Genomic DNA, 26,024 nt, shown 5'->3' on the forward strand with positions numbered 1-26,024 from the left:
GGAAGAGATTTACTAACTCGGAACACTGACTTTACATCAGCCAACACACATGGGAGAGAAACCTCGTAGCTGTGCTATATACAGCTGTAAGCACTGTGAGTGGAGTTTCGCTCATTCAGAAGACCTAGCAAGACACCACCAGAGAAAACACATGTGGGAGGGTATTCATGTCTGTGATCAATGTGGGAAGAGTTTTGCTAGTTCTGGAGACCTGACTATACACAAGCGAATACACACAGGTGAGAAACCATATGTTTGTGATCAATGTGGGAAGAGCTTTGCTAGTTCGGGAAACCTGAATATACACAAACGAATACACACAGGTGAGAAACCATATGTTTGTGATCAATGTGGGAAGAGCTTTGCTTCATCTGGATTCCTGACTAAACACAAGCGTATCCACACCGGAGAGAAGCCTTACAGTTGTGAACGGTGTGAGAAGAGATGTGTTTCCAAAGGAGAGTTGAGAACGCACCAGCTCGTACACCCCAGAGAGAACTCTCTTTTCCTGTGTGATCGATGCGGGAAGAGCTTCACACACATGGGATCCCTGAATGTACACATGCGTAGGCACACAGGAGAGAAACCCTACCGCTGCGATCAATGTGGGAAGAGCTTTATTCAGCCAGTAGAATTGAAAATGCACCAACGAGTGCACACTGGAGAGAAACCCTACAGCTGTGATCTATGCAGGAAGAGATTCGCTCAGTCAGGACTGCTGACTGTACACAGGAGAACACACACTGGAGAGAAACGTTATAAATGTGATATATGTGGGAAGAGATTCGCTCAGTCAGGAAACCTGAGGAGTCATCAGAAAACCCACACGGGCAGAAAGAGTCGCAAAGGCGGAGAGAAAATCCCCACAGGCGGAGAGAGAAGTCAAACAGACGGACTGAATCACCACCACACCTCCATCCTCTCAGCCATCAGTTCTCAGCATCCCTCTGTGGACTCTGGGTAAACATCACAGGATCCCCTCTGTATTGACTCTGGGTAAACATCACAGGATCCCCTCTGTATTGACTCTGGGTAAACATCACAGGATCCCTCTGTATTGACTCTGGGTAAACATCACAGGATCCTCTGTGGACTCTGGGTAAACATCACAGGATCCCCTCTGTATTGACTCTGGGTAAACATCACAGGATCCTGTATTGACTCTGGGTAAACATCACAGGATCCCCTCTGTATTGACTCTGGGTAAACATCACAGGATCCCCTCTGTATTGACTCTGGGTAAACATCACAGGATCCCCTGTATTGACTCTGGGTAAACATCACAGGATCCCTGTATTGACTCTGGGTATCAGGGATCCCCTCGTATTGACTCTGGGTAAACATCACAGGATCCCTGTATTTAGATATGACTCTGGGTATATATATATATATACACCCTAAAAGGGCAGGATGCATCATTCACTAGAGTGTCTTGTCAAAATCGGAGCAGTAGTGTCAGATAATCGCGTGTGACAGACCTAAAAATGTACAAACGGGATAAACAGATAAACATGGTGCTTTCAAAGGGGCGTGATATACTTTCAAGGTCAAGGTCATACGTTCCAGATGAGGTCATGACGTTGGTGATCTATAACGGCTGAACCGTGATGCAATCGGAGGGGTGTGTTCCTACGCTTGGACGTTGCTGACGACTGACAGCTCTTACAACGCCCTGGATAGGTATTTCACCTGTTATAGGGGTAAGTATTTCACCTGTCAACTGACCAACCACACATTGTTATAGCCTGGTGAGGAGGAGGAGGAGGAGGAGGAGGAGGAGCTCTGCAGACCGTGTCCTGAAGTAGTTTAGCCGCGCTCTGTAGAGTAGCTATTTTCTCAAGGAACTTGTGACATTCCTGGATTTCTCGTTATATTAATGAAGTCTGATTCAATCAACAAATACGATTGTTCGTTTTGTTAACAACAACAACAAAAAGGTTAAGGGTCCAAGACTGTGTACATATCTGGTGGCTGTGTTGCAATATCACTACATATCCCATTGTGCTAAGTAGGGAGAGGCCTAGTGGTTAGAGTGTAGGGGCGGCAGGGTAGCCTAGTGGTTAGAGTGGAGGGGCGGCAGGGTAGCCTAGTGGTTAGAGCGTTGGACTAGTAACCGGAAGGTTGCGAGTTCAAACCCCCGAGCTGACAAGGTACAAATCTGTCATTCTGCCCCTGAACAGGCAGTTAACCCACTGTTCCCAGGCTGTCATTGAAAATAAGAATGTGTTCTTAACTGACTTGCCTGGTTTAAATAAAGGTAAAAAAAAAAAAGGCTGCCCGTTGTCACAGTTCCAAGACCAGTCAGAAACGTCCAGCTAAACCCCTACGTCAATGACGCCGGTGGATCTTTAAACTGATCTTAGGTCTGTGTTAAGTAGCAAAAAAACAAACAACAGATGGCTCGAACCAGTCATGACGATTCAACAAAACAATAAATCCTTTTCAACTTACTTTGTCTCTGAACTTACAATAACTAGTTTTATATATTTAATTTTAGTATTTGCCTCATGACTCCTGCATACTTTGTTGACTACAAACTTTCTTTACCTAACTGTGGGACAGGCTGTTTGTTCCCACTGACTCTCTATGGGTTACAGACTCCTGGCCTCCCATCCTATTCTAACCACCTCTCGCCAGTTACGGTATTCATGTTACCTGATGAAATTGCTGTACAATATGATCTTGTTGCTATCTGATGCACATTCAGATGTCATAAATCAGCACCGCAGAGCTCTCCCTGTCCTCTGCCGTGCCTTGATCGACATACTGTTGATGATATCTGGAAATGTGCATGTACAGCCTGGCCCATCTACTGTTGCTAGCCACAATTGGGCTCTGATATCTGCTTCACTGATTTCTGCTCGTAAAAGCCCGGGTTATCTGCACGTTATTAACACTAGAAGCGTATTACCTACAATGGATCAATTGAAAGTGTTGGTTCACAGCTCCAATCCAGGTGTGTTGGTCAGTACTGAGACGTGGTTAAGGAGTGTTTTGAATATTGATGTTAACCTTTCTGGTTTGTTGTGGAAATTTCCTTAATTACCAAATGATGAGAGAGCAAACCACACACCAGTCAGAGTTATGCTTAATCTTCACCTTTTAATAATAATTAAGCTTTTGCAATAGTATTTTGACTTTCAACAGTTCAGTATCTCTAATGAGAAGTTGAGTGGTCAACATAATGGCAACTGGGATCCTTTATAGCAAAGATCCACCCCCCTAGACGACATGACAAACCCCACGTCTTAGGAACTTACACAAAGAAAGACTTTACTTCAGAGAGGAATATCCCCTAGCCAGACAGCATTGGCTATAAATTATTGTTCAGTTTGGTCTCCTAAACAAGGCTCTTATCTCGTTCTTGGTACAAAATGGTACCAAGACATTACCCCCACCCAATGATATATATCAATTGTCATTTTAGACACTCCCATCCCAAATACAACCAATTCTGGACAAGCTCACGGAGAGGAAAGTGAGCCTCGATCAAGATAGGGGCAACGAGAGATGGAACATAGAATAGTTCCAGACACTGCCATCCTTCTCTCCCCGATGGGAAAAGTAGGGAGTGACTGGCACACAGACATTGTGGAGCCAAGAGATAATTGGTTCCCCATCAATCATTACTTCACATGGTTTAACATATATACATTTACACATGATGACAAGCTTGACCTCTCCCCTCTCTGCGGGCCAAGTAACTTCACCCTGACAGAGAACAGATGACTGCAAATGGCCACCACTATAGTACAACAAGATACATTCTGATGAGAAGTAACTCACAAGCATATAATGAAAATAAAACATCTTATCTATGTTACCCAACTAATTCTGATTAATCCCCAACAGGTTAGAACCTTTTTCGGCAAGACAGATCTTCCAAATGTGGGGGGAGTGCTCGGTTGTCTCCAAGTCTGTCCCCAAACAATCTGATTTGCTGGTTTTAAGCATTAAACTTTCAAATAGCTCTATGTTGACTGTGGTTGGATGTTGTTGTCCTCCACCGGCATCGACCTGTACCCTACCTGCCCTAAGATCTCTCTTGGTCCCTTACACTAAGTCTGAATTTGTCCTGCTAGGTGACCTAAACTGGGACATGCTTAAACCACCACCTGTTTGTGTAATGGCTGCTCAGTGAAACGGCCTGTCCTGATTTGTCATAGACGATTGCAAAAAAAAAAAAACTTCTTAATGCCTTCCTTCATGAACTGGCCTCTGTAAAATGGTATAGAATCAGCATGATTCCCTCTGTCGAAGACACTTGGACCTTCTTTAAAAATATATATTTTCAGTGGTATTGTTAACAAACACATCCCCATACAGAAAATGAGAATTAAAAATGGTAACCCTTGCGGAGTTGCTCCACCTCAAGAAATGGATTTGGTGACGGGCTCGGCACACGCATACTGGCTCTCGTTCAGGCAAATGAGAAATAAGTGCACTCAGGCTATCCGGAAGGCCAAAGTTAGTTACTTTAAGGAGCAATTCCCTCTGTGGGTTTAACCCCCAAGAAGTTCTGGAGAATAAACCATCCTCACAGCTGCCCATGTCCCTTAATGTTGATGATGTGGTTGTTACTGACAAGAAGCACATGGCTGAGCTCATTAATCACCACTTCATTAAGTCAGTATTCCTATTTCACTCAGCCATGCCTCCTTGCCCCATCCAACATTTCCTCATCTCCCACCCCTTCCAATGCGACTGTCCCCTACACGTCTCCTTTTTCCCCTGCCCCGCTACAAAGTTTCTCCCTGTAGGCAGTCACTGAGTCCGAGGCGCTAAAGGGGCTCCTGAAACTTTACCCCAAAATAACATCTGGGTCAGATGGTTTAGACCCTTTCTTCTTTAAGGTTGCTGCCCCTATCATCGCCAAGCCTCTGACCTTTTTAACCGGTCTCTCCTTTCTGGGAAGGTTCCCATGGCTTGGAAGGCAGCCACAGTTTGTCCTTTATTTAAAGGGGGAGATCAAGCTGATCCTAACTGTTATAGGCCAATTTCTATTTTACCCTGTTTAGAAAAAGTGTTGGAAAAACTTGACAATAATCAACTGACTGGCTTTCTGGATGTCTATAGTATTCTCGCTGGTGTGCAATCTGGTTTCCGATCAGGTTATGGATGCGTCACTGCAACCTTAAAGGTCCTCAATGATGTCACCATTGCTCTTGATTCTAAGCATTGTTGTGCTGCTATTTTTATTGACTTGGCCAGAGCTTTTGATACACGGTAGGTCATTCCATTCTTGTGAGCCGGCTAAGGAGTATTGGTGTCTCTGAAGGGTCTTTGGCCTTGTTTGCTAACGACTGTTCTAAGAGTGCAGTGTATAAAGTCAGAATCTGCCACCGGTGTGATTACTACCTCTGAGGGTTTAGAGCTTGAACAATTACTTGGGAGTATGGCTTGACGGTACACTGTCTTCTCTCAGCACATATCAAAGCTGTAGGCTAAAGTTAAATCTAGACTTGGTTTCCTCTATTGTAATCCCTCCTCTTTCACCCCAACCGGCCAAACTCACCCTGATTCGGATGACCATCCTACCCATGCTAGATTACAGAGACATAATTTATAGATCGACAGGTAAGGTGTTAGATGTTCTTTACCATTCGGCCATCAGATTTGCCACCAGTGCTCCTTATAGGACACATCCCTACACTCTATACTCCTCTGTAAACTGGGCATCTATTTATACCTGTCACAAGACCCACTGGTTGATGCTTATTTATAAAACCCTCTTAGGCCTCACGCCCCCATATCTGAGATATCTACTGAAGCCCTCATCCTCCATACAACACCAGTTCTGGCAGTCACATTCTGTTGAAAGTCACCAAAGCGCACACATCCCTGGGTCGCTCCTCTTTTTTTAAGTTCGCTGCAGCTAGTGACTGGAACAAACTGGACAGATTTATCGCAATCTCATCATTCAAAGACTCAATCATAGACGCATACTGAGTTGTCGTTGCTTTGTGTAATGCCCTTTGTGCTGTTGTCTTTGCCCAATAATGTTTGTACCATGTTGTGTTGCTGCCTTGCTGTGTTGTTGTCTTAGGTCTCTCTTTGCTGTGTTGTTGTCTTAGGTCTCTCTTTGCTGTGTTGTCTCTCTTTGCTGTGTTGTTGTCTTAGGTCTCTCTTTGCTGTCTTAGGTCTCTCTTTGTTGTGTTGTTTCCTTTATTTTTTTAAATCCCAGCCCCTACCTCCAGGTGGCCTTTTGGTAGGCTGTCATTGTATATAAGAATTTGTTCTTAACTCACTTACCTAGTTAAATACAATAAAACATATGCATATCCTTGCTTCAAGTCCTAAGCCACAGGCAGTTACATTTGGGTATGTCATTTTATAGGGCAAAAATTGAAAAAAAGGGTCCGATGTTAAAAATGAACCTGAATCTAGAAAATGAATGGTGATGTCGCTTCTGCACACTGTAGACTCCATTCTGCAGCAATCTTCCAGTCGATGACATGCACACAGCCATTGGTTGACGCATGCAACATTATTTTTTTCTTTTATTTTTATTTCACCTTTATTTAACCAGGTAGGCTAGTTGAGAACAAGTTCTCATTTGCAACTGCGACCTGGCCAAGATAAAGCTTAGCAGTGTGAACAGACAACACAGAGTTACACATGGAGTAAACAATTAACAAGTCAATAACACAGTACAAAAAAAGGCGAGTCTATATACATTGTGTGCAAAAGGCATGAGGAGGTAGGCGAATAATTACAATTTTGCAGATTAGCACTGGAGTGATAAATGATCAGATGGTCATGCACAGGTAGAGATACTGGTGTGCAAAAGAGCAGAAAAGTAAATAAATAAAAACAGTGTGGGGATGAGGTAGGTGAAAATGGGTGGGCTATTTACCAATAGACTATGTACAGCTGCAGCGATCGGTTAGCTGCTCAGATAGCACGTTTGAAGTTGATGAGGGAGATAAAAGTCTCCAACTTCAGGGATTTTTGCTATTCGTTCCAGTCACAGGCAGCAGAGTACTAAGGCGGCCAAATGAGGTGTTGGCTTTAGGGATGATCAGTGAGAGACACCTGCTGGAGCGCGTGCTACGGATGGGTGTTGCCATCGTGACCAGTGAACTGAGATAAGGCGGAGCTTTACCTAGCATGGACTTGTAGATGACCTGGAGCCAGTGGGTCTGGCGACGAATATGTAGCGAGGGCCAGCCAACTAGAGCATACAAGTCGCAGTGGTGGGTGGTATAAGGTGCTTTAGTGACAAAACGGATGGCACTGTGATAAACTGCATCCAGTTTGCTGAGTAGAGTGTTGGAGGCAATTTTGTAGATGACATCGCCGAAGTCGAGGATCGGTAGGATAGTCAGTTTTACTAGGGTAAGTTTGGCGGCGTGAGTGAGTGAAGGAGGCTTTGTTGCGGAATAGAAAGCCGACTCTTGATTTGATTTTCGATTGGAGATGTTTGATATGAGTCTGGAAGGAGAGTTTACAGTCTAGCCAGACACCTAGGTACTTATAGGTGTCCACATATTCAAGGTCGGAACCGTCCAGGGTGGTGATGCTCGTCGGGCATGCGGGTGCAGGCAGCGATCGGTTGAAAAGCATGCATTTGGTTTTACTAGCGTTTAAGAGCAGTTGGAGGCCACGGAAGGAGTGTTGTATGGCATTGAAGCTCGTTTGGAGGTTAGATAGCACAGTGTCCAAGGAAGGGCCGGAAGTATATAGAATGGTGTCGTCTGCGTAGAGGTGGATCAGGGAATCGCCCGCAGCAAGAGCAACATCATTGATATATACTGAGAAAAGAGTCGGCCCGAGAATTGAACCCTGTGGCACCCCCATAGAGACTGCCAGAGGACCGGACAGCATGCCCTCCGATTTGACACACTGAACTCTGTCTGCAAAGTAATTGGTGAACCAGGCAAGGCAGTCATCCGAAAAACCGAGGCTACTGAGTTTGCCGATAGGAATATGGTGATTGACAGAGTCGAAAGCCTTGGCAAGGTCGATGAAGACGGCTGCACAGTACTGTCTTTTATCGATGGCCGTTATGATATCGTTTAGTACCTTGAGTGTGGCTGAGGTGCACCCGTGACCGGCTCGGAAACCAGATTGCACAGCGGAGAAGGTACGGTGGGATTCGAGATGGTCAGTGACCTGTTTGTTGACTTGGCTTTCGAAGACCTTAGATAGGCAGGGCAGGATGGATATAGGTCTGTAACAGTTTGGGTCCAGGGTGTCGCCCCCTTTGAAGAGGGGGATGACTGCGGCAGCTTTCCAATCCTTGGGGATCTCAGACGATATGAAAGAGAGGTTGAACAGGCTGGTAATAGGGTTGCGACAATGGCGGCGGATAGTTTCAGAAATAGAGGGTCCAGATTGTCAAGCCCAGCTGATTTGTACGGGTCCAGGTTTTGCAGCTCTTTCAGAACATCTGCTATCTGGATTTGGGTAAAGGAGAACCTGGAAGGGCTTGGGCGAGAAGCTGCGGTGGGGGCGGAGCTGTTGGCCGAGGTTGGAGTAGCCAGGCGGAAGGCATGGCTAGCCGTTGAGAAATGCTTGTTGAAGTTTTTGATAATCATAGATTTATCGGTGGTGACCGTGTTACCTAGCCTCAGTGCAGTGGGCAGCTGGGAGGAGGTGCTCTTGTTCTCCATGGACTTCACAGTGTCCCAGAACTTTTTGGAGTTGGAGCTACAGGATGCAAACTTCTGCCTGAAGAAGCTGGCCTTAGCTTTCCTGACTGACTGTGTATATTGGTTCCTGACTTCCCTGAACAGTTGCATATCGCGGGGACTATTCGATGCTATTGCAGTCCGCCACAGGATGTTTTTGTGCTGGTCGAGGGCAGTCAGGTCTGGAGTGAACCAAGGGCTGTATCTGTTCTTGGTTCTGCATTTTTTCAACGGAGCATGCTTATCTAAAATGGTGAGGAAGTTACTTTTAAAGAATGACCAGGCATCCTCAACTGACGGGATGAGGTCAATGTCCTTCCAGGGTACCCGGGCCAGGTCGATTAGAAAGGCCTGCTCACAGAAGTGTTTTAGGGAGCGTTTGACAGTGATGAGGGGTGGTCGTTTGACTGCGGCTCCGTAGCGGATACAGGCAATGAGGCAGTGGTCGCTGAGATCCTGATTGAAGACAGCGGAGGTGTATTTGGAGGGCCAGTTGGTCAGGATGACGTCTATGAGGGTGCCCTTGCTTACAGAGTTAGGGTTGTACCTGGTGGGTTCCTTGATGATTTGTGTGAGATTGAGGGCATCTAGCTTAGATTGTAGGACTGCCGGGGTGTTAAGCATATCCCAGTTTAGGTCACCTAACAGAACAAACTCTGAAGCTAGATGGGGGCAATCAATTCACAAATGGTGTCCAGGGCACAGCTGGGAGCTGAGGGGGTCGGTAGCAGGCGGCAACAGTGAGCGACTTATTTCTGGAGAGAGTAATTTTCAGAATTAGTAGTTCGAACTGTTTGGGTATGGACCTGGAAAGTATGACATTACTTTGCAGGCTATCTCTGCAGTAGACTGCAACTCCTCCCCCTTTGGCAGTTCTATCTTGACGGAAGATGTTATAGTTGGGTATGGAAATCTCAGAATTTTGGTGGCCTTCCTGAGCCAGGACTCAGACCGATATGTTCATTTGGCTCCCTGGTTTGCATGCTGCTGCTACTGCTTTAGGAGCTCAAAACAATTAACATGCAGATAATTTACTAAATATTTATACAAAGAGGGTGAATCCTCACTGGGGAGAAGGCGCCAAGCTGATTTTTTGTAGTGCTGTAAAAAGAGATCTAATTTTGTCCAGGAAAAAAAATATATTTGAAGGTGCATTTCATGATCTGACATAATGGTAGCCTACTTTTTGCGCTTTACATTGGAGATAAAAATCAACCTAGAACCATAAGATTTAAGCATTTTGAAAGAAGAGCCGTTTCCGAGCCAAATGAGCCGGCTCGGAGCCAGTGTTTTATTAGTAGTCCATGTTTTAATTAAAATTGAATACATACCACTTTATAATAAGATCAAATACACATCTCTTATGAACTTTGGAATACCTTTTTTGTTTCACTTTACTAATTCTTAAGTGAACAAATAAAAATGCATCAAGTTTTACCTGAAGTGTAAGATGAGTTACACGAAGCGTCATCCATGTATTTATTCAAAATAGAATATAAAAACTCTCGATACTCGATTGCTGTGGTCTGCGTGACTGAACGTAATAACGTCAGTCAAAGCGGAAGTGGCTGCTAAAGATGGTAGCTGACAGTCGTGCTACTTATGTAGCTTTCAAGCGATATGTTATTCTCTTAATAAACAAAATACAATATCCACAGGTCAACTTTGTTTTGACGTAAAGGATCATTAGCTGAAACTGAGGAGATATGGGTTGCAAGCTATCTACCTTTTCCACATGGGGGGAAAAAACGCTGGGCAGACGCTTGGTAGCTACCTAACGTTAGCTGTTTTCTACAAGGTACCTGGTAAGTTGGTTACTTATGTACTACAACCGGATGTTTTTGTGCACCTATGAACGACGTAGCTGGGTTTTCAGCGTTCATATGATATCAATTCCAGTTTTGTGACGCGCAAATAACCCCGGCAGACTGTCACACAAACATTGTTACTAACTAGTCCTTGGTGAACTTAGCTTTACACGTTAGCCAGCCAGATAATGCGCCGTTGCAAAGATGAGTGGGTCATATCAACCATACAGTTTTATTTTCATGTCGATGCCTTTTAAACGACGTTGTAAAATGCCGCAAGCAGTTGATTTGGTTGCGGCAATATTGACGTGCCATGGGTGTTGCCAACTATTTAAGGAGGATTAGCTGGAGTACTACCGTATACACATAACCTAGCGGTCAAACAAGGACAGTTTTTCCATCATTCACTTTTATTCATTTTTAGAAACACTTAAAATAAGGGCGTACCCTGGCGTGACATTTTGATAACCGTGGAAATCTCTGTAGGACAAGATGACTTATCAATATATTCTGCTCTATTTACTCTTAATTTCAAATAATAATTCGTGTCAAACTAGATATGCAGGACTACAAGTCCCTGCAAGCTAACTAGCTAGCTGACACCTGTGCTAACAGGTATTGTCAATTTAAAACGTGCACAAGACAGTTCACAAAATTGTCAATTTAAAGAAATTGTAATGTATTAATTACTACATTTAGCTAGCGTTAGTTAATCCAGATATTCCTACTTCTGCATCAATGCGGCTCGTCCAGATCACCATGGCAATTATAGTTCCTTATGATAGCCACATTAGTAGCTAACTAGCGTTACATGTTATTGCAAGGGGTTAATACAGGCGACGATGTTGTCCTAGAAATATTTACACTGTTATCAAAACGTCACGCCAGGGTAAGTCTACACAAAACACAACCCTTATTTGAAGTTGTTCTAAAATCCCCTGTGGGGAAAACATTTCCCTGTTTGACAACTAGGCTTTCTGGGTATTATGACTCATAGTCATAAAACCCGGAAATGGTTTAATATTTTTTCACCATGAATTTGCATTTTAGAACTACTTTGTGTAGTCTTACCCTGGCGTGACGTTTTATAACCTCATAAATCTCTAATGGACAAAGTCACTTTTATCAATAATTAGCATTGCTAATTTTGGAGAGCAAATTGAGGCTAATATATTGATCAAATTCACCTTGCCCTAAGATAATTACCAGGCTATCAAAGCTCATGCCAAGTTGAGCTTACACCAAACACACAATTACTTTACATTTTTTTATTCACCATGTGAAAACTGAATGGCGGAAAAACTATTGGAGCTGTTTTCATAGTTAATATAACTTGTCAACTGTGCCAGACTATTGATTGGTCGGTAGATGACGTTAACGTTGCCGCGGTGACGTCACAGAACCAATTTTCATTTATTGTTGCACAATTGCGTTCCCAGACGGAGCGTTTTCTACCTCCGTTCCATTTTGTTCTTTTCTGCTTCTCCAGCTCTCGTTTGCGGCAGAATTGAGTGGGAGAACTCGCTAAATGCTATCCAAACCATAGCAATCTTCAAAGGCAGTCTGAAATGTAGCTGAATTTGTCGCTAGCACCGTTTACCAATAAAAGTCAACTGGAGGGTTCTGAAAACTCCCTAAATGAAGCCACATAGTCGTTAAATTTCGCTACAGTAGGCAAATCATTACGACATGTAATGGAAGCGGCAGATATAGGATTTGACATGTGTAATGGAAGCGGCAGATATAGGATTTGACATGTGCAATGGAAGCGGCAGATATAGGATTTGACATGTGCAATGGAAGCGGCAGATATAGGATTTGACATGTGCAATGGAAGCGGCAGATATAGGATTTGACATGTGCAATGGAAGCGGCAGATATAGGATTTGACATGTGCAATGGAAGCGGCAGATATAGGATTTGACATGTGCAATGGAAGCGGCAGATATAGGATTTGACATGTGCAATGGAAGCGGCAGATATAGGATTTGACATGTGCAATGGAAGCGGCAGATATAGGATTTGACATGTGCAATGGAAGCGGCAGATATAGGATTTGACATGTGCAATGGAAGCGGCAGATATAGGATTTGACATGTGCAATGGAAGCGGCAGATATAGGATTTGACATGTGCAATAGGATTTGACATGTGCAATGGAAGCGGCAGATATAGGATTTGACATGTGCAATGGAAGCGGCAGATATAGGATTTGACATGCAATGCAATGGAATGGACATGCGGCAGATATAGGATTTGACATGTGCAATGGAAGCGGCAGATATAGGATTTGACATGTGCAATGGAAGCGGCAGATATAGGATTTGTTCAGCACAGGTGTATTTGTCTTTTGCCTATCTTTATGACAAATGATGGTGAATAATTGATGATTGCGTATACATTTAAAGGTACATGGGGCATCGTGATGTCATCGTTTTAACTATAAGCTCCACTCCACATGTTTAATTCTAACTAATAAAACATTTTCTTTGCAGGATAAGTATTGTCCTGACTTTCAAGAATATCTGAATAGCTTTGCCTGGCTTTTTTCTGATTGGCTGGATGTAAGTTTCACCATCCAATTATTTCAGCTCTATGGGAGTGCATTCTATCCATGCTGGCTTTCGCTGGGGCTACCTGAGACATCAAACAGATGGGTGTGAGTAGGGCTGTTACGGTGACGTATTACCGCCACACCGGCAGTACCGAGGGCAGTTAAAATCCATGTGACCGTTTAGTCACAGTAATTAGGCTTCTCCGAGCTCTGATGCTGCTGAGGGTCATTTAGTAATCTACCAAATTTGCCAACTGCCTGTGTGTGGCTCAGTCGGTAGAGCATGGCGCTTGCAACGCCAAGTGTCGTGGGTTCGATTCCCGCTGGGGCCACCCATATGTAAAAGTAGTGGCCCCAGCCGACTTGTAAGTCGCTTTGGACAAAAGCGTCTGCTAAATGGGATATATTATATTATTATTATTATTACTCGGGACACTCATTGTCCCTTGACACCAATGCAAATGTAATCGAAATCTAATCAAACACTTCATGTTGCGCAACATTTCTATGACTATGGAACTCCGTGAGAAAACTGTTTTGATGGACTATTAAAAAGAGGAGGATCCCATCAGCTTTCTATAGGCTAGGTCTATTATATTTATAAACTTTCCTAATATTAAGCACATTGCTTCTCTTTACAACAGGAGTATAGCCTACCTGGCTGGCATGAACATAAACCACGGGGGAAAGCCTCCTCCATTCGCTATTTAAGTGCATATGTGACTGATGTGAACTGGCTAGCTAGTTAGCCGCGGGTGCGCGCTAATAGCGTTTCGATCGGTGACGTCACTCGCTCTGAGACCTAGCAGTAGGAGAGACCTATAATTAGGAGAGGGACGGAGGCTATACTGTTACACATAGATGACATGTTTTTTTCACCTGCCCATGTTCCGAGACAGGTTCATGTTAATGGACCATTCTAAATCAAAACAAATTTCACACATGTATTATTTAGTATAGGTAAAGACAACATTAAATCAATAATAGTCTGATAGGTGACAATTAGCCTATCACTTGTTAATGATGCGTTATCGGGTAGTGGGTGGTGATGCGTTGTCGGGTGGTGATGCGTTGTCGGGTGGTGATGCGTTGTCGGGTGGTGATGCGTTGTCGGGTGGTGATGCGTTGTCGGGTGGTGATGCGTTGTCGGGTGGTGATGCGTTGTCGGGTAGTGGGTGGTGATGTCTTATCACAATGCCAAGCATCGGTCATCGCGGTGTAAAGCTCGCCGCCATTGGACTCTGGAGCAGTGGAAATGCGTTCTCTGGAGTGATTTATTACGCCTAGCCATCTGGCAGTCCGACGGACGACTCTGCGTTTGGCAGGTGCCAGGAGAACGCAATGGTCTGGGGCTGTTTCTCATGGTTCGGGCCCCTTAGTTCCAGCAAAGGGAAATCTTAACGCTGAAGGGTGGATTCTTTGAACAATCTAAAATATTTAGATTTTGGTTTTTTTGGTTACTACATGATTCCATATGTGTAATTTCATAGTTTTGATGTCTTCATTTTTATTCTAAAATGTAGAAAATAGTCCAAATAAAGAAAAACCTTTTGAGTAGGTGTGTCCAAACTTTTGACTGGTACTGTATAGGCCCATAAAATCTTGATATTGTATATATTGTCCAGTCGTCTTTTAAATAACTCTGGTGGATCAACCCCTCCCGGTCGTGACGTAATCTCTCCAACACTTGTAAAGCAACGACTGGAGGTGGGTGTTGGGGATTTACATTCGACATTTCAGTCATTTAGCAGATGCTCTTATCCAGGGCGATTTACAGTATTGGCTGGATACAATGTTCGTGCGGGTTGTAAGCACCATGCTTTACCAACTGAGCCACAACAAAAATCTCCTGAGTTCCCTTAGTGTTTTCAGGAGAGGATGCCACAGGCGGCAGTTCATGAACAGCCCCTTTTATAATTTTAATTGTGTAAAATGACACGTTTCCAAAGGGTTTGGCAATAAAAGGGTTCCAAATAAAGCCTTTTCCCTGCGCAGTTCTGTTTCTCATACGCACAGCGGGTCAGTTGTCAGGGAAGCTAACGTTGCTGTCAGGGAAGCTAACGTTGCTGCCAGGGCTGCTAACGTTGCTGCCAGGGAAGCCAACGTTGCTGCCAGGGAAGCCAACGCTGCTGCCAGGGAAGCCAACGCTGCTGCCAGGGAAGCCAACGTTGCTGCCAGGGAAGCCGACGTTGCTGCCAGGGAAGCCGACGTTGCTGCTAGCGGGTCCGTTGCAAGGGAAGCTAACGTTAGCTGGCGAACGGTATTTGTGGACGAGAAGACTAAAGTTAATAATGAAACCATTACATAAATATACAGACTAAGGAAATACTGCTCTCTCTTATAAAGGGGCCTTGGACACTCACTTACCTTTTGACATGAAGAATCTAAATGTATTAAACAATTCCCTTCGTTGTGTAGTCGACAAACTTGGCAATTCTTCTTAATTGTCATTTTGTGATAACACCAAAAAAATCCAAACAAATATCTGAATCTCACAAATAGTGGCAGCCTCTTGTGGCTGATCATGATCTAGGATCAGCCTACACCTAGATCTACAGCAGTTGCATTAGGTGATGAGAACACTGGTAAATGTTGTAAATCATCATATTACACTGTCAATACTGTGTTGTGATGTATCATTCTTCTATTACAGGTGTGTGGACTTCCTGCTGTCTTCTTCTACAGGTCATCTAAAGTGTATGGACTTCCTGCTGTCTTCTTCTACTACAGGTCATCTAAAGTGTATGGACTTCCTGCTCTCTTCTTCTACACGTCATCTAAAGTGTATGGACTTCCTGCTCTCTTCTTCTACACGTCATCTAAAGTGTATGGACTTCCTGCTGTCTTGCCATTGACTGCATTGTTGTTGTTCCCACCAGCAGGACAACATGAGTGGAGAGAAGGAGGCATTGCTGGAAGAAATCGAACAGAGTTTATTTACTCTAACTAAGGATAATTTACTTTACCTGTGTGAACGTTGTGGAATAGATGGCTCCCAAGTTAAAGGAAAGAACCATCGCTCGTTGCGACGTAAAATCATGGAGGAAATGTGGGAAAATGCAGATTCAGTGAAATCGGAGGAGCAGGGAATGTCTTGGTTACTCCGACTGAAAGATGACATCAGAAAGATGCATGAAGAATCTCGTGTGGGACCCATGAGTCCCAGCCAGTCTGATGACGACGACGATGCTACAACCTGCGATGAGGAATGGGCCATGCAGGACAAGGATTGGTTTCCTAGCAACGGGCTGGAGGCGGAGTCATCTCCAGAGAGGCATAGCCCAGAGCAGAGGGAGAGTGGTGTGAGTACATCCCAGTCGGAAAGTGTTTCTGATTCTCAACAGTCTGTCTTGGATTCTTCTTGATTCAGAATCCTTCTATACTGTACAGACATTGGAGGAGAAGATCTGAGGTTCCTCCTCTTGGACTTTCTCCTCCAATGCTTTTTGAGGAGGCAGAATAGCCCGATTTGAGGAATCAAGGAAAGTAAAGAATCAAGGAACGACTTGAGATTTCAAAATGGAAAAAACAGCAGTGGACACCTTCCTTCTCTGAGTCAAGATTACATTCAGTGCTAAAATGCCAGCCGAGATCTAGCGCTCAATTTTTTTAAAACATGCCACCCCTAAAATTGTCCGCCTATCCAACATAAACCTAATAAAACCAGTTCTGTAGTCTGTGCAGTAGACTTAGCCACTATGCTGTGATAATGTATTATGTTTGGCCTACCAATATTGTTCTTCTCAGGCCATATTATATTTCAGAACTTGAGATCAGTTGATGTATTTACTTGCGAGGCACAGCTGAGCATAAATTTAAATAATGTGCTTTTTTTATATTACTTGACTGATTGTACCGGCATGGTGGCAACTTCTTTAAATACAGGAGTTACAAGGCTTTATACAGGAGTTACAAGGCTTTATTGGTTGGCATGGTGACCACTTTAAATAAACAGGAGTTGGCATGGTAACCACTTCTTTAAATACAGGAGTTACAAGGCTTTATTGTTGGCATGGTGACCACTTTAAATAAACAGGAGTTACAAGGCTTTATCGTTGGCATGGTGACCACTTCTTTAAATACAGGAGTTACAAGGCTTTATCGTTGGCATGGTGGCAACTTCTTTAAATACAGGAGTTACAAGGCTTTATTGTTGGCATGGTGACCACTTTAAATAAACAGGAGGTACAAGGCTTTATCGTTGGCATGGTGACCACTTCTTTAAATACAGGAGTTACAAGGCTTTATCGTTGGCATGGTGGCAACTTCTTTAAATACAGGAGTTACAAGGCTTTATTGTTGGCATGGTGACCACTTTAAATAAACAGGAGGTACAAGGCTTTATCGTTGGCATGGTGACCACTTCTTTAAATAAATAGGAGTGCAAGGCTTTATCGTTGGCATGGTGACAACTTCTTTACGTAAACAGGAGTGCAAGGCTTTATCGTTGGCATGGTGACCACTTCTTTACAGGGTGGAGTGTTTCCCTCCCTGCTTCATCTAGTCTCTATTTCTGTCTCTATTTTTTATTTTTTATTTCCAGGACAAGCCTACTTCGTCACCTTCCTCCCTCCAGTCCCTGGGTTGTACCTCTCCCAGGAGCGCCTTACTGCGGGGTCTGAAGAGGGCGTCTGTGTGGCTGGACGACTGCAGGAAAACACCCGGGCTGAGTGGAACTGTGAGAGGAGGAGATGAAGAGGGAGATTTGACTGATCAAAGTAAGTAGGAGGTTTTAGTGGTGTGTTGCGTTAATAATGTGGTCTGGGGGTTAAGGGGTGTGTTAATGTGGTCTGGGGGTTAAGGGGTGTGTTGGTGCATTAATAATGTGGTCTGGGGGTTAAGGGGTGTGTTGGTGCGTTAATAATGTGGTCTGGGGGTTAAGGGGTGTGTTAATAATGTGGTCTGGGGGTTAAGGGGTGTGTGTGTTAATAATGTGGTCTGGGGGTTAAGGGGTGTGTTGGTGCGTTAATAATGTGGTCTGGGGGTTAAGGGGTGTGTTAATATGTCTGGGGGTTGGTGTGTTTATTAATGTGGTCTGGGGGTTAAGGGGTGTGTGGTCTGGGGGTTAAGGGTGTGTGTTGGGGGTGTGTGCATTAATAATGTGGTCTGGGGGTTAAGGGGTGTGTTGGTGTGTTAATAATGTGGCATTAATAATGTGGTCTGGGGTTAAGGGGTGTGTTGGTGTGTTAATAATGTGGTCTGGGGGGGGGATTTAATAATGTGGTCTGGGGTTAAGGGGTGTGTTGGTGTGTTAATAATGTGGTCTGGGGGTTAAGGGGTGTTAATAATGTGGTCTGGGGTTAAGGGGTGTGTTGGTGTTAATAATGTGGTCTGGGGGTTAAGAGGTGTGTTGCTGCATTAATAATGTGGTCTGGGGGTTAAGGGGTGTGTTAATAATGTGGTCTGGGGGTTGAGGGGTGTGTTGGTGCGTTAATAATGTGGTCTGGGGGTTAAGGGGTGTGTTAATAATGTGGTCTGGGGGTTAAGGGGTGTGTTAATAATGTGGTCTGGGGGTTAAGGGGTGTGTTAATAATGTGGTCTGGGGGTTAAGGGGTGTGTGTGGTGGGGGTTAATAATGTGGTCTGGGGGTTAAGGGGTATGTTGGTGCGTTAATAATGTGGTCTGGGGGTTAAGGGGTGTGTTGGTGCGTTAATAATGTGGTCTGGGGGTTAAGGGGTGTGTTAATAATGTGGTCTGGGGGTTGAGGGGTGTGTTGGTGCATTAATAATGTGGTCTGGGGTTAAGGGGTGTGTTGGTGCGTTAATAATGTGGTCTGGGGGTTAAGGGGTGTGTTGGTGCGTTAATAATGTGGTCTGGGGGTTAAGGGGTGTGTTAATAATGTGGTCTGGGGGTTAAGGGGTGTGTTAATAATGAGGTCTGGGGGTTAAGGGGTGTGTTGGTGTGTTAATAATGTGGTCTGGGGGTTAAGGGGTGTGTTAATAATGTGGTCTGGGGGTTGAGGGGTGTCTTGGTGCGTTAATAATGTGGTCTGGGGGTTAAGGGGTGTGTTAATAATGAGGTCTGGAGGGTTAAGGGGTGTGTTAATAATGTGGTCTGGGGGTTAAGGGGTGTGTTGGTGCATTAATAATGTGGTCTGGGGTTAAGGGGTGTGTTGGTGCGTTAATAATGTGGTCTGGGGGTTAAGGGGTGTGTTGGTGCGTTGATAATGTGGTCTGGGGGTTAAGGGGTGCGTTGATAATGTGGTCTGGGGGTTAAGGGGTGTGTTGATAATGTGGTCTGGGGGTTAAGGGGTGTGTTAATAATGTGGTCTGGGGGTTAAGGGGTGTGTTAATAATGTGGTCTGGGGGTTAAGGGGTGTGTTAATAATGTGGTCTGGGGGTTAATGTGGTCTGGGGGTGTGTTAATAATGTGGTCTGGGGGTTAAGGGGTGTGTTAATAATGTGGTCTGGGGGTTAAGGGGTGTGTTAATAATGTGGTCTGGGGGTTAAGGGGTGTGTTAATAATGTGGTCTGGGGGTTAAGGGGTGTGTTAATAATGTGGTCTGGGGGTTAAGGGGTGTGTTAATAATGTGGTCTGGGGGTTAAGGGGTGTGTTAATAATGTGGTCTGGGGGTTAAGGGGTGTGTTGGTGCGTTAATAACGTGGTCTGTAGGAGTAAGTAATTTTGTTTTGACCATACAGCTGTGTGATTCAACTTCTCTAGGACTGACAGACTTACACTGTATTCACTGTTTTATAAACGTTTTATAAATTGTTTTGTTTACACAGGAGAGAGACATGACTATCCTGGATCCTCTGGGGCGCCTCAACAACATCCTGATGCTGACGAGGCAGAGAAGAGTCTCTCCAGATCAGAACACCTCAAGAAACATGAATGGAGACCCACAGAGATGAAACATCACCGCTGCTCTGACTGTGGGAAGAGTTGCAAATCTTCATCAGCACTAAAAAAACACCAGACAATCCATACAGGAGAGAAACCTTATAGCTGTTCCCAGTGTAGGAAGAGTTTTGCTCAGTTACAAGAACTGAAAGTACACCAGAGAACACACGCAGGAGAGAAGCCTTATAACTGTGATCAATGTGGAAAGAGTTTTTGTTATTCAAGCCAGTTTAAAGTACACCTGCAGAGACACACAGGCAAAAAGCCTTATAGCTGTTCAGACTGTGGGACGAGCGTTTGTACCTCAAGTCAGCTGTTATTGCACAAGCGAACCCACACAGAAGAGAAGCCTTACAGCTGCTTACTGTGTGAGAAAAGATTTTCGTCAAAATACAGTCTGAAAGTACACCAGAGGGTCCACACTGGAGAAATTAATTATGGCTGTGATCAGTGTGAGGAGAGTTTCACCTCGTCAGTAGACCTCAGAACTCACCAGAGAATCCACACCGGAGGGAAACCTCACCTCTGCTCCCAGTGCGGGAAGCGCTTCCGCCAACAGTCTGGTTTGAAAAGCCATGAGAGGATTCACACAGGAGAGAAACCTTTCCAGTGCTCCCACTGTGGGAAGACATTCAGCCACAGGGCCACGTTTAAGGCACACCAGCGGACTCACACCGGAGAGAAGCCTTACCAATGCTCCCAGTGCAGGAGGAGTTTCTCCCAAATGGGCCACCTGAAAGTACACCAACAGACGCATGCTAAAGTGAGGTCTCACCTCTGCCCGCAGTGTGGTAAGGGCTACTACTCTCTAGACATCTACAATGCACACATGAGAACACACAACGGGGAGAAGACTCACCATTGCGCCGACTGTCCCAAGAACTTCCTCACCCTGACTCAGCTCAAAACACACAAGCGGACACACACAGGAGAGAAACCGTACGTCTGTGACCAGTGTGGGAAGAGCTTTGCCGAATCGGGAAGCCTGACTCTACACCAGCGCTCGCACACCGGGGAAAAACCTTACCACTGCTCTGAGTGCGGGAAGAGCTTTGCTCGCTCCGGGGCACTGAAGAAGCACCAGCTTACACACACTGGGGAGAAGCCTTACAGCTGTGGTCAGTGTGGGAAGAGGTTTCCCAGGTCAGATACTCTGGCTACACACATGAGAACACATACAGGAGAGAAGCCCTATAGGTGTGATCCATGTGGTGAGAGGTTCTCCTATCATAGGTGCCTGGTGAAACACATGAAAACACATGTAGGAGATACACCAGCCCTCGAGCGACCAATCACCCTAGGCCTCGGGGTTGAATGACCTATCCATCAACCAATCACACCAGGCCTAGGGTAAAATTGAAATGTCTAACAGATTTAAACATGAACAGCATGGTAGCAATTGAAAGAAAAAATGTTGAGCACACAACAGTTCACCTGACACAAGACTGAATCCAAACATTACTGTTGATTTGATTTCTGTACTTTAGGCCACATTGATAACATGTTACTGAACAGCCATTGCGTTCCAATTTCAACCTGTATTCGGGTGTAAAGCGTTAATGGCATATAACATTATTAGTTTTATTATTCTATATTGTTATTAACATGTTTTTTTTTTGCTGAGTGTTGTAACATGGTGCCAATTTCAAGGCTATATTTCTTGAGTTGATTTCAGAATGTGTTGACCCTGATTTGTTAGATACTACCCCGCCCTTCCAGCACTTACAAGCTGAATTGTTACGTTGTTGACTTGTTTATACGTTTCTAAAGATCTGTTTTATACCAGGTTCTGACATGCATCCTTTTGTCCTGATCTGGTCCACGTTCTGATTGTGACCACATTTTAAGACCGGGTGTAGACAATTAAAGGACACGTTGCGATCAGATCTTCCTGCCCCGGAGGTATTCAGGCACACATTGATGGATCTGGACAGATGGTTGCTGATAATGGGCCTATGTAGATCATCCATACAAAATTAGCTGTTTTCCAGCTACAATAGTCATTGACAACATTAACCATGTCTACACTGTATTTATGATGAATTTTATGTTATTTTAATGGACAAAATGTGCTTTTCCTTCTAAAACAAGGACATTTCTAAGTGACCCCAACCTTTTGAACGGTAGTATATGTTTATATATAAAGCTACAGTTGTAGTCCCAAATGGAACCCTATTCTCTAGGACATATATAATATGTATATATATATATATATATAAAGCTACAGTCGTAGTCCCAAATGGAACCCTATTCTCTAGGACATATGCATAAAGCTACAGTCGTAGGCCCAAATGGAACCCTATTCTCTAGGACATATGCATAAAGCTACAGTCGTAGGCCCAAATGGAACCCTATTCTCTAGGACATATGCATAAAGCTACAGTCGTAGGCCCAAATGGAACCCTATTCTCTAGGACATATGCATAAAGCTACAGTCGTAGGCCCAAATGGAACCCTATTCTCTAGGACATATATATGAAGCCATTCATATTTTTTATATATATATATATAAAGCTACAGTCAGTCGTAGTCCCAAATGGAACCCTATAGGACATATAGTGCACTACATCTGACCAGAGTCCTATGGGAATAGTATCTTGTCATTTTGGGTTTCTTCAAAAGACTACATTTTCTTTATTGCTGTGCCGGTGTACATGTACAGTTATTCAGTTATCTATTACCTCCAAGTTGTCAATAAAAAAAAAGACATTGACTAACAATATGAGTGAAATGTGTTTTTACCTCAATTTGACAAATTGTTTTGCGATTGGGCATCAGCTAGATTATTACCTGTGACCTTACCCTATCCCAGCGCCAGTCAGAAGGTAGATTAGTAGTTTAGTCCACCTCCCAGCAGGAGCTCCACACCTGTGACCTTACCCTATCCCAGTGCCCGTCAGAAGGTAGATTAGTAGTTTAGTCCACCTCCCAGCAGGAGCTCCACACCTGTGACCTTACCCTCCCTATCCCAGTGCCAGTCAGAAGGTAGTTTAGTAGTTTAGTCCACCTCCCAGCAGGAGGGAGGCTCCACACCTGTGACCTTACCCTCCCTATCCCAGCGCCAGTCAGAAGGTAGATTATAACAGAGGTAGATTTGACATGGGATTTGTTAAGAACGTTCGATCAGGTTGGAAAACAAAAGGTGTAACTGGAATTGACAAGCTTGTTGGTTTCAACCTGTGTATATTTGGTATTTTATTAGGATCCCCATTAGCTGTTGCAAAAGCAGCAGCTACACTTCCTGGGGTCCACACAGAACATGAAACGATACAGAACATTAATAGATAAGAACAGCTCAAGGACAGAACTACATACATACAGAGAATTATAATAGCAGCTTAGTATAAAATTACTGTAAGGCAAAACACCACTGCATTCAATGGTGAATTATAAAGGTTCATGGATAAAACATCCATGCAGCATCTGCATACCCACCATGCAGTTATGTAGTGTTGTTCTGAGTGATGTACAGTGTTCTGAGTGATGTACAGTGTTCTGAGTGATGTACAGTGTTCTGAGTGATGTACAGTGTTGTTCTGAGTGATGTACAGTGTTGTTCTGAGTGATGTACAGTGTTTGGAATGATGTACAGTGTTTGGAATGATGTACAGTGTTTGGAGTGATGTACAGTGTTGTTTTGAGTGATGTACAGTGTTGTTCTGAGTGATGTACAGTGTTGTTCTGAGTGATGTACAGTGTTTGGAATGATGTACAGTGTTGTTCTGAGTGATGTACAGTGTTTTGAATGATGTACAGTGTTGTTCTGAGTGATGTACAGTTTTGAGTGATGTACAGTGTTTGGAATGATGTACAGTGTTTGGGATGATGTACAGTGTTGTTCTGAGTGATGTACAGTGTTTGGAATGATGTACAGTGTTGTTCTGAGTGATATACAGTGTTTGGAATGATGTACAGTGTTTGGAATGATGTACAGTGTTGTTCTGAGTGATGTACAGTGTTTGGAATGATGTACAGTGTTGTTTTGAGTGATGTACAGTGTTTGGAATGATGTACAGTGTTGTTCTGAATGATGTACAGTGTTTTGAGTGATGTACAGTGTTGTTTTGAGTGATGTACAGTGTTTTGAGTGATGAATGATGTACAGTGTTGTTTTGAATGATGTACAGTGTTGTTTTGAATGATGTACAGTGTTCTGAGTGATGTACAGTGTTGTTGAGTGATGTACAGTGTTGTTCTGAGTGATGTACAGTGTTGTTTTGAATGATGTACAGTGTTTTGAATGATGTACAGTTTTGAGTGATGTACAGTGTTTTGAATGATGTACAGTGTTGTTCTGAGTGATGTACAGTGTTTTGAGTGATGTACAGTGTTGTTCTGAGTGATGTACAGTGTTGTTTTGAATGATGTACAGTGTTGTTCTGAGTGATGTACAGTGTTTTGAGTGATGTACAGTGAATTTTAGAGCAGACGTGTGTTACTGTACCAAAGCCTACCTGTGTATTTTGCTGTGTATCATAATGTGATCTTGCAGACATGGATTCAGCTTTGATCTAACGTCATTAATAACTTCTTGCGTCCGGGATCCGGGATTCTATTTATAGCCTCAAGCTCATTAGCATAACGCAACATTAACTATTCATGAAAATTGCAAATGAAATGAAATAAATATATTTGCTCTCAAGCTTAGACTTTTGTTAACACGATCATCTCAGATTTTAAAAATATGCTTTTCAACCATAGCTAAACAAGCATTTGTGTAAGACTATTGATAGCTATCATAGCTATAAGCCTAGAATTCAGCCAGCAACATTTTCACAAAAACAAGAAAATCATTCAAATAAAATCATTTACCTTTGAAGAACTTCAGATGTTTTCAATGAGGAGACTCAGTTAGATAGCAAATGTTCAGTTTTTCAAAAAAATATTGTGTAGGACAAATCGCTCCGTTTTGTTCACATTTGGCTATGAAAAAAACCTGTATCCAGTTATAGCCTCAAGCTCATTAGCAGAACGTAACGTTAACTATTTATGAAAATCGCAAATGAAATGAAATGAATGTGCTAGCTCGCAAGCTTAGCCTTTTCTTAACACTGTCATCTCAGATTTTCAAAATATGCTTTTGAACCATAGCAAAACAAGCATTTGTGTAAGAGTATTGATAGCTAGCGTAGCATTTAGCGTAGCATTTAGCGAGCAACATTTGCACAAAAAACAGAAAAGGATTCAAATAAAATCATTTACCTTTGAAGAACTTCGGATGTTTTCAATGAGGAGACTCTCAGTTACATAGCAAATGTTCAGTTTTTCCTGAAAGATTCTTTGTGTAGGAGAAATCGCTCCGTTTTGTACATCACGTTTGGGTACCAAAAAAAATAAAAAATTCAGTCATCAAAACGGCGAACTGTTTTCCAAATTAACTCCATAATATCGACTGAAACACGGCAAACGCTGTTTAGAATCAATCCTCAATGTGTTTTTCACATATCTCTTCATTGATATATCGTTCGTGGTAGTCTCCTTTCTCCGGTGAATCGCTTGGAAAAAGACGTGCAGTTGAAGATGACGCACCAATTTCGACGGAGGACCACGGGCGGACATCTGGCAAATGTAGTCTCTTATGGTCAATCTTCCAATGATATGCCTACAAATACGTCACAATGCTGCAGAAACCTTGGGGAAACGATAGATCGGGCAGGCTCATTCCTTGCTCATTCACAGCCATATAAGGAGACAATGAAAAACAGAGCCTCAAAAATCCTGCTAATTTCCTGGTTGAAGTTTCATCTTGGTTTTGCCTGTAGCATCTGTTCTGGGGCACTCACAGACAATATCCTTGCAGTTCTGGAAACGTCAGAGTGTGTTCTTTCCAAAGCTATCAATTATATGCATAGTCGAGCATCTTTTTGTGACAAAATATTGCGCTTAAATCGGGCACGTCTTTTAATCCAAAAATGAAATAGCGCCCCCATAGCATCAAGAGGAGCGCCATTCATTAAGGAGCGCCATTCATTAAGGAGCACCATTCAGCTTTGACCTAACTTCATTAAGGAGCACCATTCACCTTTGATATAACTTCATTAAGGAGCACCATTCATAAAGGAGCGCCATTCATTAAAGGAGCGCCATTCATTAAAGGAGCGCCCTTCATTAAAGAAGAGCCCTTCAAGCCCTTCATTAAAGGAGCGCCATTCATTAAAGGAGGGCCATTCATTAAAGGAGCGCCATT

The 26,024-nt window shown here is 43.5% G+C and overlaps 2 protein-coding genes across 2 annotated transcripts; both read left to right on the forward strand.

Moving 5' to 3' along the window:
* The first annotated feature begins 31 nt into the window (after positions 1-31).
* Positions 32-1,036, forward strand: LOC135532725 (zinc finger protein 239-like). Its single transcript, XM_064960187.1, has one exon. It carries the CDS (start codon positions 50-52, stop codon positions 962-964), a length of 915 nt encoding a protein of 304 aa, XP_064816259.1. The 5' UTR covers positions 32-49; the 3' UTR covers positions 965-1,036.
* Positions 1,037-10,203: 9,167 nt separating this feature from the next.
* LOC135532383 (zinc finger protein 883-like) lies at positions 10,204-22,031 on the forward strand. Its single transcript, XM_064959944.1, has 4 exons — positions 10,204-10,438; positions 15,648-16,296; positions 17,538-17,712; positions 19,723-22,031. The coding sequence occupies exons 2-4, from the start codon at positions 15,883-15,885 to the stop codon at positions 21,153-21,155; spliced, it is 2,022 nt and encodes a 673-aa protein (XP_064816016.1). The 5' UTR covers positions 10,204-10,438; positions 15,648-15,882; the 3' UTR covers positions 21,156-22,031.
* The last annotated feature ends 3,993 nt before the right edge of the window (positions 22,032-26,024 follow it).

This window comes from Oncorhynchus masou, chromosome 5, assembly GCF_036934945.1.
Source record: "Oncorhynchus masou masou isolate Uvic2021 chromosome 5, UVic_Omas_1.1, whole genome shotgun sequence".
Taxonomy (NCBI): Eukaryota; Metazoa; Chordata; class Actinopteri; order Salmoniformes; family Salmonidae; genus Oncorhynchus; species Oncorhynchus masou.

Excerpts from the sequence above, each read along its gene's own strand:
- LOC135532725 (XM_064960187.1), top strand. The coding sequence starts at position 50 with ATGGGAGAGAAACCTCGTAGCTGTGCTATATACAGCTGTAAGCACTGT.
- LOC135532383 (XM_064959944.1), top strand. The coding sequence starts at position 15,883 with ATGAGTGGAGAGAAGGAGGCATTGCTGGAAGAAATCGAACAGAGTTTA. Across the intron at positions 16,297-17,537 it reads CAGAGCAGAGGGAGAGTGGT|GACAAGCCTACTTCGTCACC; the intron begins GTGAGTACATCC and ends TTTTATTTCCAG. Across the intron at positions 17,713-19,722 it reads GGGAGATTTGACTGATCAAA|GAGAGAGACATGACTATCCT; the intron begins GTAAGTAGGAGG and ends TTGTTTACACAG.